The sequence below is a fragment of the Fundulus heteroclitus genome, chromosome 21 (assembly GCF_011125445.2).
Source record: "Fundulus heteroclitus isolate FHET01 chromosome 21, MU-UCD_Fhet_4.1, whole genome shotgun sequence".
Taxonomy (NCBI): domain Eukaryota; kingdom Metazoa; phylum Chordata; class Actinopteri; order Cyprinodontiformes; family Fundulidae; genus Fundulus; species Fundulus heteroclitus.
Genome location: NC_046381.1, coordinates 40,922,152 through 40,935,277, shown reverse-complemented (window position 1 = coordinate 40,935,277; position 13,126 = coordinate 40,922,152). Strand labels below are relative to the sequence as shown.

The 13,126-nt window shown below is 43.6% G+C and overlaps 1 protein-coding gene across 1 annotated transcript in view; it reads left to right on the top strand.

Annotated features, from left to right (window-relative positions):
• The window catches only part of LOC110368151 (NLR family CARD domain-containing protein 3-like), a 36,779-nt gene extending 23,992 nt beyond the window's left edge, over nucleotides 1–12,787 (top strand). Inside the window, exons 6-8 of the mRNA XM_036124962.1 lie at nucleotides 5,526–5,702; nucleotides 11,633–11,803; nucleotides 12,442–12,787. Coding sequence (XP_035980855.1) covers nucleotides 5,526–5,702; nucleotides 11,633–11,803; nucleotides 12,442–12,454 — 361 coding nt within the window. The 3' untranslated portion in view covers nucleotides 12,455–12,787. The remainder of the gene's footprint in view (nucleotides 1–5,525; nucleotides 5,703–11,632; nucleotides 11,804–12,441) is intronic.
• Nucleotides 12,788–13,126: the final 339 nt, after the last annotated feature.

The following is a 13,126-nucleotide window of genomic DNA, read 5'->3' as shown; positions in this document are numbered from 1 at the left end:
CAAGGAGCTGCAAAAGAAGAAGTCTTTGTGAAACATGTAAAGGAAAACACCCAACGTGTTTACATGAAGATCGCAAAATGACAAACAGAAAGAAATGCAGTAATGAGCATAAGGAGGATATAACAAACTCTGAACAGGCCAAGTCATCTGAAAGAGCAGAGCACAGACACACAACTGAACCATCAAATGAAGGTACATCAAACAGAATAGTGCAAGGTATGGACAACATGTACTCCTCTACAGTTGTTCCAGTGTGGTTATCTACATCAAGTAACCCTGAGAATGAAATTCTCGTATATGCACTACTTGATAACCAAAGCGACACTACATTCATCATGCAAGATAAAGCAGAAGCTCTAGAAACAAAAGGGGAACCTGTGCAGTTAAAACTCTCTACACTTTCATCCAGAAACATAATCATCCCAAGTCAGAGGATAGTTGGATTGCAGGTGAGAGGTTTCTACTCATCAAAGAAAATTTATCTCCCTGTAACCTATTCAAGAGAGTTCATTCCTGCCAACCTAAGGCACATCCCCACACCAAAGACAGCTCGAGCATGGCCACACCTAGAGCATCTAGCTGAGGAGATCGCTCCATTGATTGAGTGTGATGTAGGACTGCTCATAGGTTACAACTGTCCACAGGCTTTGTTACCCCGAGAAGTGGTACCAGGTAAAGACAATGAGCCATTTGCTCAAAAAACGGATCTTGGGTGGAGTATAATCGGCTGTGTTAGCCCATGTGTCGATTATGGTGATGCAATTGGAAGCAGCCATAAGATCACCATGAAGTCCGTGAAGCCTCATCTGCAGACATCTAAACAGCTCACAAATGAAGTAAAATACATTTGCCGAACTCAAGTCAAGGAGTTTATTTCCCCACCAGATGTGCTAAGGATGCTTGAGTCTGACTTCAGTGAGAGAAGAGTTGAAGATGCAAAGTTATCTCAGGAAGATTTGCGCTTCATCACCATAATGGAAGAAGGTATCAACATTAAAGCAGATGGACACTGTGAAATGCCACTTCCTTTCAAGAAAGATCGACCAAAGCTCCCAGATAATAAGGTATGTGCAGTTCACAGGCTCAGATGCTTAAAAAGAAAATTTGAAAGAGATAAGCAATACCAAAGAGACTACACAACCTTTATGAATGAAATCATAACAATTGGGGATGCAGAAAAGGTCCCAGAAGAAGAAATTAACAACTCTCCTGCATGGTACATTCCACATCATGGCGTGTACCACCATCATAAGCCAGGAAAGATCCGGGTTGTATTTGACTGTTCAGCCAAATCTGAAGGTGTGTCATTAAATGACCATCTTCTCACTGGCCCAGAATTAACAAACAGCCTGATAGGTGTTCTCTGTCGCTTTCGCAAGGGACAAGTTGCCATAATGTGCGACATTGAACGTGTGTTCCATCAATTCCATGTTAAGGCAGAAGACCAGGATTATTTGAGATTTCTCTGGTGGGATGATGGAAACGTACAGGCTCACCCATCAGTGTATCGCATGCGAGTGCACCTGTTTGGAGCTGCCTCTTCATCTGGTTGCGCAAACTTTGGTTTGAAGCATGTTGCTGCTCAAGGACATGGACATTACAGTGAAACAACCATCCGGTGCATTGAACATAACTTTTACGTTGATGACGGACTGACAAGTGTTTCATCCAAAGATGAAGCTATAAAGTTGGTGAAGGAAGCAAGGCAACTCTGCATGGCTGGCCAACTGCGAATTCACAAATTCATTTTTAACAGCCAGGAAGTACTTGCATCTATTCCACAAGAAGAATGTGCAGATTCAGTAAGAAATCGCAATTTGGTTCTTGGTGAGTCTCACATCGAGAGAGCTTTAGGAATTAAATGGTGCGTGGGTTTGGACCAGTTCCATTTCAGAGTGACTGTGGATGAGCGTCCACTTTCCAGAAGAGGAGTTCTATCAACTGTGGCATCCATCTATGACCCTCTTGGCTTTGTAGCACCATTTATTCTGGTTGGCAAACAAATTCTCCAGCAGATGTGTCGAGATAGGGTTGGATGGGATGAACCATTGTCAGAGGACCTCAAATCACGGTGGGAGTCTTGGCTTTTAGATTTAAAAAACCTGTCTGAAATCAAAATTCAGCGATGTTATCTCCCTGAAGGCTTTGAGAACGTGAAAAAATATGAGCTGCATCATTTCTCAGATGCGAGTGTTAAAGGGTATGGTGCATGTTCCTACTTGAGAGCCATTAGTATATCGAACCAAGTCCACTGTTCTCTAGTTTTTGGCAAGGCTAGGGTAACTCCAACAAAGGCCTTGGATATATTAACAACGATGCCAGACGGTTCCACATATTTGTGGCAAATCGGGTTCAGCGTATCCAAGATAGTTCCAGTCCAGATCAATGGAGATATGTGCACTCTGAGGATAATCCTGGTGATCATGCATCACGTGGCCTGACGGCAAAAGGACTGACTACTTCTAACTGGTTCACTGGTCCAGATTTTCTCTGGCATGAAAAACTTTCTTCTGCTGATGAGCAGATAAGAGATTTGGGAGATGAAGATCCAGAACTTCGCAAGACCTTTGTTCACAAGGCACAGGTAACAGAGTCTTCACTGCTCAATCATTTCTCAAGGTTCTCAGACTGGACAAAACTCGTTAAAGCCATCGCACGACTTATGCGGCGTGTTAAAGAGGCCAAGGGTTTGATATCCAGAACCAATGAAGCCAGCAGTCTTGAAGAGAGAAAGGAGTCTGAACTATTTATCATTTCTACTGTCCAAAGGGAAGTGTTTTCTGAAGAAATAAGACATTTAAAATCTAAGAAGGAAATGACAACAAGGGACAGTAAAAATCGTCTCCACAAACTGAATCCTTTCTTGGATGAAAAGGGTGTTCTAAGAGTAGGAGGTCGGCTGGAGTATGCTGATTTACACCCTGATATTAAACATCCGGCAATTCTGCCAAGCAAAACCCATATATCAAAGTTGCTGATTGAACATTTTCATCTAAAGGTTCATCACCAGGGACGTGGTATGACCATGAATGAGCTGAGATCAAATGGCATCTGGATATTAGGATGCAGTCACACTGTGTCCTCCTACATTTACAAGTGTGTGAAATGTAGACAGTTTAGGAGAAATGCTGAAGTACAAAGAATGGCAGATTTACCAGTTGAGAGAGTTGAAACGTCACCTCCCTTCACCTATTGTGGAATGGACTGTTTCGGCCCATTTTATGTTAAAGAAGGAAGAAAGGAACTTAAACGCTATGGTCTGCTATTCACATGTCTGTGCTCTCGTGCTGTGCACATTGAGCTACTTGATGACATGACAACTGACGCATTTATCAATGCTCTTCGAAGCTTTATTGCCATACGAGGAAATGTTTGCCAGCTTAGGTCAGATCAAGGAACCAACTTCGTTGGAGCAAGGCGAGAGTTCTTGGAATCTTTAAAGAAAATGGACCAAGAATGCGTAAAACAACTAGGTTGTGAATTTGTCATGAACCCAGCATCTGTCAGTCATATGGGTGGGGTCTGGGAAAGGCAGATCAGGACGATAAGAAGTGTACTGACATCTACTCTGGATCGTGCCTCCAAAGGACTTGACACTTCATCCTTACGCACTTACCTTTATGAGGTTATGGCAATTATAAATAGTCGGCCCTTGACAACTCACCAACTCAGTCCACAGTCCACAGCCTCTTACGCCAAATCACATCCTGACCATGAAGTCTTCAGTGGTTCTACCACCACCTGGTGAGTTTGTGAAGGAAGATCTTTATCTTCGTAAGAGATGGCGCAAAGTGCAATACCTGGCCAATGAATTTTGGACCAGGTGGAGGAGGGAATACTTGTTAAATCTTCAGCAGAGAGAGAAATGGTACAAGATGAAGAGAAATGCCAAGATCAATGACATTGTGATGCTGATGGATACTAGTATACCCAGAAATGAGTGGAAGCCAGCCAAAGTCACAAAGGTGTATCCTAGTGAGGATGGAATCATTAGGAAACTTGAGCTGCTGCTTGGTGATGAAACATTAGATAACCAAGGAAGAAGGGTCAATAAGCCAGTTTATCTTGAGAGACCTATTCACAAAACAGTTACTTTATTTGAAGCTGACTAGATCACAACTTTGGTGTTAAACTTATGTTTGACTTAAGAAGCGACTTTATTTTGTTTGCATTAAGGTTTTCTCCTTTTAAAATCACGAGTGATTTGGTGGGAGTGTAACTGCCATCAAGAGCAGTTATGTTGTTTAAGTTAATTTCATAGTTTTAATTTGCAATAAATATGTTAAAAAACAATGTTGATTTAATAAAATCAACAATTGAAGGTAAAAATGCACATTTGGAATATATGTTAACTTTCCAGGGTGGAACCAATGTTCAGTGTGTTGTTTCTGGTCGGTTCGATGGTTTAAATGCACGCTAGATTCGGTAGAGGGCAGCACGCTGGATTTTTCCCTGTCCATGACGTTTGCAAGGAAGATTTTTGGTTTTGCACATTCCTGAAGAAGATGGTGCTGTAAGATGCATTTTTATTAACCCCTTCAACTTAATGCGGCCAATGAGGTAAACAAAGTTTATTTGTGTTTCTATAAAGGAATATGTTTGTTTGTGATATCTGTTAAGTTAATTAGTCACATGTCTCTAAATGTTACACAAGGGTGTCAACCTACTAATTCAGAAAAGTTTATATTGTTACAATTACTCTGTCAATTACTCTGTTTATTCTCCATGAGAATGCCTTATTGTATGTTGATTATTTTATGTTTTTGTACAGTTCTCACGGCATAATTGATGACACCTGTGTCTGATTAAATGCCAGTAAACGCAAAGAACGCCTTGTGTCCATTATTCGAATTGGAGGGAGTTACATCATTATCATCTTAAACAGCAACAAGATAATAAACAAGAAAAAAAGAAAATATAAATGTTACCAAAATATTTAAGAGGTAAAATAATCAACAAGAAAAAGTAAATGCCAATATTTCTATTGATATCATCTTTAGTTAAATTTGTTTTTAGTGGGGAGGTATGAGGGACACGTTTGTCCTCTGTGTGTGGGTTAGCCTATTCTACCGTCTCAAAGTGTTGCGGGCCTGGGCACGGAGGAATGTCTCTGGATAACATCAAACATTTAGCAATAATGAGTCCAGTTGTTTGAGATATTTGGGTTGGTGTTCTTGATTTATTCTTCTTGGTAAACTATAAAGTGGTGGGTAGACCAAAATCACAGCCAGTGTGTAGGTTCCACAGCCGGTGCATGTCTTGGCTAAAACATTGTTTGTTTGTTTGTAACCCAAGTTTTCATTCACTGATGGGTTTGCATTTAAATAAAGTATTGGAAAGATGTTACCAACCGTCCGAACTGGATCAACATTAATAGGCTATGAAATCTCTGTGAGAAAACAGTAGATTTGGAGCAATGTGGCAGCCCCTCCCCCAACTAAAGCAATCTTCTTATTGGATTCAGTAATATCTGTGATAACCTGCATCCTGTTGGCTTCAGCTCACATCTGTTATTCTTTATTCAGATTGGAGAACTGCAGTTTGTCAGAGATCAGCTGTGCTGCTCTGGGCTCAGCTCTGAAGTCCAACCCCTCCCATCTAACAGAACTATTCCTGAATCACAACAACAACTTGAAAGATGCTGGAGTGAAGGAGCTCTGTGGTTTTCTCCAGAATCCCCTCTGCAAACTACAGATATTGAGGTCAGACTCCATGTTTTAGTTTTGATATTTGTGATGTGAAAGTTGTGTTGACACTAAACTGCAGACATCTGGCTGATATTCTACTGATCCACACTCAGAATCTTCATGGTAAAATATGCTTTCTTCTTCACTGCTTTGATCCAGTTAAAGTTTCTTTCTGTATCCAACTTCCTGTCAGGATTTATTGCCTAAAAACAGCAACTCCTAAACTCCGCGTTGCTCAACTGAGAGCCTCCAGGATTGTCAAAGACTCCTGGATCTGATTTTGAAACGTTTTCATAGAAACTGAGTGAAAGTCTGCTAACCTTGGATTTAATCCTGTTGTATTAACCATGACTCTGATGATTGAGAATACTCAGGCATAAGCAGACAAGCATGAGGGCCTGGTTTTTGAGCAGAATTATAACAATCAGAGATTAAAGCTGTCTACTACTGAGGTTAATACTAAGTTACAGACAAGTAACAGACTTAATTTTAGTTGATTTTTCCAGCAGGTAAACGGGTGTTTGTTTTTGCAAACCCAAGCAACGACTCAGGCCTTCAGCATTTTTATTCTGGCTGCAATTATTCATATTTGAGTCAATATTGCCTGACCTGTTAAGTGATGTTTTGGACTCAGAGCAGTTTCACTTGTTAAACCTGAGTGAATATTGTTAGAAACTATTGTGAAACTACCGAGTTCACATTTGGTTTGCTGGAATGTTTTTGATTTAATTATTATTGTTTTACTAAAACATTCATCTAAACTTATTTCCTGAATCTCTGTTTTATTTTCCAATTATGTACTTCATTCTTTGTAGGTTATCTAAGGTTTAGAAATTCATCAATTTCTGCTAAGTGAAGACAGCAGCATTACACTAAACAGTAGTTATTGAGAAGATACATAGGGCATGCATTGGTGGCGTTGCGGTTAGCGCACACGACCCATGTATGGAGGCCTTAGCCCTTGACCCTACTGATGCAGGTTTGATTCCAATCTGTCATCCACATTTTTCTCCCCCCTCTAATACCCCCTTCCTGTCAACCTACTGTACAAAAAAACATGCCATTAGTGTCGTAGAAACCTCAAAAAAGGAGAATAAACCTAAATAAACAAGAAGTATTATCTCCTGTGAATAGGTGATATGGTGAACTGTGATTAAATTGTTCAGTGTACCATAGTACTGTCCATAGTACTACATCCCTTTTTAACCTGCTGGTTCATTATAGAGCTACATGCTGTACTGTTACACATGATGGACTTCTGTTGAAACCCATGAACCATGTGCTGAATGATCAGATCAATGACATCCCAAGTCCAATTAAGCTTTGGACTTCATTGACCCATGACTCAGCCCGATAAATCAAGCCCAGACAAGTTCTTCTGAAGGACTGTGTTGCTCTTTCTGAAAAAATAGTCCAGAGCTTCAGCTTCAAGCAGACCATCACTTCTGAAAGTCTTCAGCTGATCCAAAATGCTGCAGCAAGAGTTCTGATGAAAATCAACAAGAGGGATCATATTTCTCCTATTTTAGCTTCCCTTCATTGGCTTCCTGTTAAATCAAGAATAGAGTTTAAAATTCTTCTTCTAATGTATAAAGCCCTTAATAATCAAGCTCCATCATATATCAGAGCTCTGATTACCCCGTATGTTCCTAACAGAGCACTTCGCTCTCAGGCTGCAGGTCTGCTGGTGGTTCTTAGAGTCTCTAAAAGTAGAATGGGAGGCAGATCCTTTAGCTATCAGGCTCCTCTCCGGTGGAACCAACTCCCAGTTTTGGTCCAATAGGCTGACACACTGGTGGCCGCAAGATTGTTGGTGCATGTCGCTGCGGCAACCCTCGAACACGCTGGTGGGCACCAGCGGTGAGGGAAGCTGTCAAGCTGAAGGAGTCCTACAGGGCTTTATTGGCCTGTGGGACTCCGGAAGCAGCTGATGTGTACCGGCAGTCGAAGCATCAGGCGGCTCGGCTGGTTGCCGAGGCAAAAACTTGGGTGTGGGAAGAGTTCAGAGAGGCCATGGAGAAAGACTTCCGTACGGCTTTGAAGCGATTCCGGTCCACCATCCGGCGTCTCAGGAGGGGGAAGCAGTGCAGTACCAACACTGTTTATAGTGTGCTGCTGACCTCCACTCGGGACGTTGTGCTTCAGTGGGCGGAATACTTCGAAGACCTCCTTAATCCCACCAACATGTCTTCCATTGTGAAAGCAGAGCCTGAGGACTCTGGGTCGGGTTCTCCCATCTCTGTTGCTGAGATTGCCGAGGTTGTTAAAAAGCTCCTCGGTGGCAAGGCCCCGGGGGTGGATGAGATTTGCCCGGAGTACCTTAAGGCTCTGGATGTTGTGGGGCTGTGTTGGTTAACGTGGCTCTGCTGCATTGCGTGAACATTTGGGGCAGTTCCCCTGGCAGACTGGGGTGGTGGTCCCCCTATTTAAAAAGGGGGACCGGAAGGTGTGTTCTAACTACAGAGGAATCACACTCTTAAGCCTCCTGGTAAGGTCTATTCTGGGGTTCTGGAAAGGAGGGTCTGTCGGATAGTCGAATCTCGGATTCAGGAAGAGCAGTGTGGTTTTTGCCCTGGCCGTGGAACACTGGATCAGCTCTACACCCTCAGCAGGATCCTGGAGGGGGCATGGGAGTTTGCCCAAACAGTCTACATGTGCTTTGTCGATCTGGAGAAGGCATTCAACCATGTCCCTCGGGGGGTCCTGTGGGGGGTACTCCGGGAGTATGGAGTACCGGGCCCTTTAATAAGGGCTATCAGGTCTCTGTATGACTGGTGTCAGAGTCTGGTTCGCATTGCCGGCAGTAAATCGGACTCGTTTCCGGTGAGAGTTGGACTCTGCCAAGGTTGCCCTTTGTCACTGATTCTGTTCATAACTTTTATGGACAGAATTTGTAGGCGCAGCCAAGGTGTTGAGGGGATCCGTTTTGGTGGGCTTAGGATTGCGTCTTTGCTATTCGCGGATGACGTGGTCCTATTGGCTTCATCAGTGTGTGATTTACAGCTCTTACTAGAGCGGTTCGCAGCTGAGTGCGAAGCGGCCGAGGTGAAAATGAATGCCTCCAAATCCGAGACCATGGTCTTGAACCGGAAAAGGGTAGAATGCCTCCTTCGGGTTGGGGAGGATGTGCTGCCCCTAGTGGAGGAGTTTAAGTATCTTGGGGTCTTGTTCAGGAATGAGGGGAAGATGGAGCGGGAGATCGACAGGCGAATTGGTGCGGCATCTGCTGTGAAGCGGGCGCTGTACCGATCCGTTGTGGTGAAGAGGGAGCTGAGCCAAAAGGCAAAGCTCTCGATTTACCGGTCGATCTACGTTCCTACGCTCATCTATGGTCACGAGCTTTGGGTCGTGACCGAAAGAACGAGATCCCGGATACAAGCGGCCCAAATGAGTTTTCTCCGTAGTGTGTCTGGGCTCTCCTTTAGAGATAGGGTGAGGAGCTCAGTCATCCGGGGAGGACTCAGAGTAGAGCCGCTGCTCCTTCACGTCCAGAGGAGCCAGTTGAGGTTGCTCGGGCATCTGGTTAGGATGCCTCCTGGACACCTCCCTGGTGAGGTGTTCCGGGCACGTCCCACTGGGAGGAGGCCCAAGGGAAGACCTGGGACACGCTGGAAGGACTATGTCTCTCGGCTGACCTGGGAACACCTTGGGATTCCCCCAGAGGAGCTGGCCCAGGTGGCCGGGGAGAGGGACGTCTGGGCCTCCCTACTGAAGCTGCTACCTCCGCGACTCGACCCCGGATAAGTGGAAGAAGATGGATGGATGAATGAATTGAATTGAATTGAATTGAAAGCGAGCGCTAAGCTGACCACCTCACTATAGCTGCTGGTGTTACTATTATGTGGTCCCGACAGGCCCATGTGGGCTGAGGGAGAGATACCGAGAGACAACACATCCAGAGGTTTACATCCTGAAGGTTAAGAAAACCAAATACAGAAGAACAAAGATGGTGACGACAGTACAAGTAACCCCTCCAGAACCGTTCGACTTCTCCTGTCCTGCAGAATGGGCAAGGTGGACCAGAAGATTGGAGATTTTTCAAACTGCAAGTGCTCTAGATGAGAAATCTGAGGAAGATCAAGTTAGTTCACTCCTGTTTGCCATTGGAGAAGCTGCAGTTTTAAGGATAAGATGGCGGCGCACGTAGTTGCAGCGGCTCATTGCTCTCTCGGTCTGTGCTATGTTTGGCTGTTAGTGTACGTGTTGATTCTCAGATGACATTTTAGCTGTTTGACCTTTGACTAGAGCAGAGCAAAGGTTGCCTGGGGCTGGAAAAGCTGTTTTTTAGCAGCACTATGTGGGTAGACACTTTATGATCTTTAAAAGAGCCGAGTTCAATTCCAGACGTCACCAAGATGGAGAGAGAGCAGAACCATTTATTACAGCTGGACACAAACTTGCAGGAAACTGTGGTTCTGGAGAACTGGAAGTACTCAAATAGGTCAGAACTGTAGCTGTGATAAAAGGACGTAAAGTCTGAACCGGTACCAATGGACCCTGAGTTAATGCTCACAAAGGCCAAAGAAAAAGTACAGCAGAGGGAAACTGTGAAGAACCATAAACAGTTCTGCTCAGCAGCTTAGCAGAGGGGAGCAGATCCAACATGGATGCCAGAAGGACCAAGATGAGAAAAATAAAGACCCAGACCCGGCAACAGTCAGAACGGGACCAAAGCTAGAGAGCTGGGAGGAAAAGAGTGTGGTGGATGTGCCTGAAAGCAGAAAGCTTCATGGAAAGACTGCCCAGCTAGAGATGTTCAGTGTTGGAGCTGTTAGAAGGAGCTTCTTGCTGGAGTTTGTTGGTTCGGCCCAGTAGCCAAACTACAGGAGGTCCCAGAACCCCAAGATGATCCAGACAGGCAGGATGATGGATTTCTAGGAGAAAGAGGGCTGAGGAGGTCAGAACCGTGGAGAGAAAAGGTCCAGATGAACCAACATGACAGATATGGGAGTGGTGTAGGGGTTTCTGGGAAGTTGCAGTAAAAATGTTCCTAACCAGAGTCCGGTGGGTCCTGTCTGCTCATTGTACAGCCATGTTCTCCTGATATTGTTCAGCTCTACTTTCTAGGAGCCCTTTTCAGTAAGCCAGGATCTAAACAATGGGAGGAGATTTGTTCAAATGACTGCAGACTCTCTGTAAATATCCTTACCATAAATCCAGCATCATCTAATATAGCCAACAATAAAGGAGTCAGAGACACAAGCAGGAAAGTCCAGGAAAAAATAACCAGCATTTTTTCTGAAGAGTCTGAATGTGGTCTAGATGTTCTACAGAGTAAAAACTGGAAAAGGTCCATTTGTTAAGGGCTCCGCCTTCTGGACTGAAGCAACATTGAGCTCTGAACTGTTGGCCTCCAGTTAAATCTCAGCTTGGATGGTTGGATGAAGAAATCTGACATTTGTTGGGAATTTGTTCTGCTTTCTTTGCTGATAACATTGGTATCAGACTGGTTCTGCTTGTGATGCAGCATCCTGTCTGACAGTAGAACAGGTAGAAGCACTTCTGTTCTCAGTCATGTATTCATGTGTTTAGAAATGAGTGAAGTGTAATTATTGCAGCTGTTGATCCTTCAGATAAATCCCTCAGTTCCCCTCAATAGAACGTTACTGTCACTGTGAAAATGAGCTGCTTCCATTCAGTCACAGCAGCATTAATTAACAGCTCTGAAGTCACACTTCACACTAAGTTTAGTTCCAGCTCAGAACCACCGAAGTCCCGACTAAAAAAAATCTAACAACACATCATGATAACATGTTGTGGTTCTGCTGGGTTTAACTCTTTCAATCAGTTCTACTGGATCAGATATCAGACATTAGTTCATCATGTTTCTGGGACTTTTACATTAAGGGAATGAAATAAATAATTTTTTATTATTTATTTGTTAATATTTCAGTTTTAACATGCATCCTGTTTGCTCCAGCTCACGTCTTTTATTCTTTATTCAGATTGTGGGACTGCAGTTTGTCAAAGATCAGCTGTTCTTCTCTGGGCTCCGCTCTGAAGTCCAACTCCTCCCATCTGACAGAACTGGACCTGAGATGGAACAGCCTGAAGGAGTCAGATGTTCAGCAGCTGCAGGATCTTGTAAAGAGTCCAGACTACAAACTGAAGATTCTGTAAGTAGATGGTTGGAGTGAGTCCAGCTGCTGTCAGCAGAACTGTTCTGAACCCAGCTGGTACCAAAGGAAAGATCCAGTGTTTCCAGTAAAGCTGCAGCTTCTCAGTGGGAGGAGAATGGTGACAGGCTTCCTGATTGGACACAAAGACCACAACCAGCCAATCAGAGGAGCCAGCAGCTTGTTGTGTTCCTGTGTTTGTGTCCATGTGAAGATGACTGTTGTTGTGGTCATGTCTCCAGGAAATGCAGCTGGATTCCAGCTGACAGCCTTCCACCATGTCTAGAGACAGTGGTCCTCATTCATCAAGCTGTGGAGCATCAGATCTTATCTCAGACTCTTTGTTCTCTCATTTTAACAGGAAACAGCTGATCAGTTTCATCTTAGTCACAGCTCTGAGATCAGTCTGACTGCAGCCTGCAAATCACTGATTTCACAGCCCATCAATACTTTTAGTGACTATGTGGTCTTTTTACAGAGCAGAAGCTCTGCTGAAATCCACTCAGCACATCTGGACATGTGTCCTTCTCTCACTAGTTTCATCCAGATGTTTCAAAAGAGATGAGATGTTCATGTTCAGCTTCCAGAGGCTGGAAACACTGACTGGTCTCCTCTGTTGCTCCTTCTTCTCTTTGCAGGAGGTGGAGGTGATGATCTTAGTAGAGGAGAGAAGCTGAGCTGTCCTGATGATCCAGAGGTTGAAGCTGCAGCAGTTTAAGTTTAAAGAGACTCTGACTGGATCCTGATGATGAACTCTGAGTTTAGAGATATTGATCCTGTTTATCTGATAATGTCTGTCATTTAGTGTCTGATATTGTTTGTCTCTTTGGACCAATGAGGATGAAATGAAAACTAAGCTACATTTAGTGGCTCCATATAGTGTTGATCCTAATCTGATGAAACTGGAAAGTTGATCTTTTTTCTCTCTGGTTCATTTTCAGCCTGTAACCAAGAAATCTGAAATAAAGCTCAACTCTAAAGTTTTCAGGCTGCATGTTTGCTTCATTGTGATGCAGTTTCTGGAGGTTTTTCAGGATATTTTAGATGTTTTCTGCAAATGTTTGGGCAGCTCTGGTCATTTTATCTGTTGCTGCAAACAGCTCAGTGAGTAAATGATGGTGTCTTCAATCAGAGGATGAAGCTTTTCTTCATGATTTTAAATCACATCTTTTTTATTTCCTTCTTTCTGAAGGTGAAATCTAAAACTGAGTAAAGATAAAGTTTCATCTGCTCCAGCTTCTCCTTTGGTGACCATGGAAACACTTTCTGCAGCAGCTCAGAGACTTTCAGATCTTGTTTGGAGGATTTTCTCTGTTCTTCCTG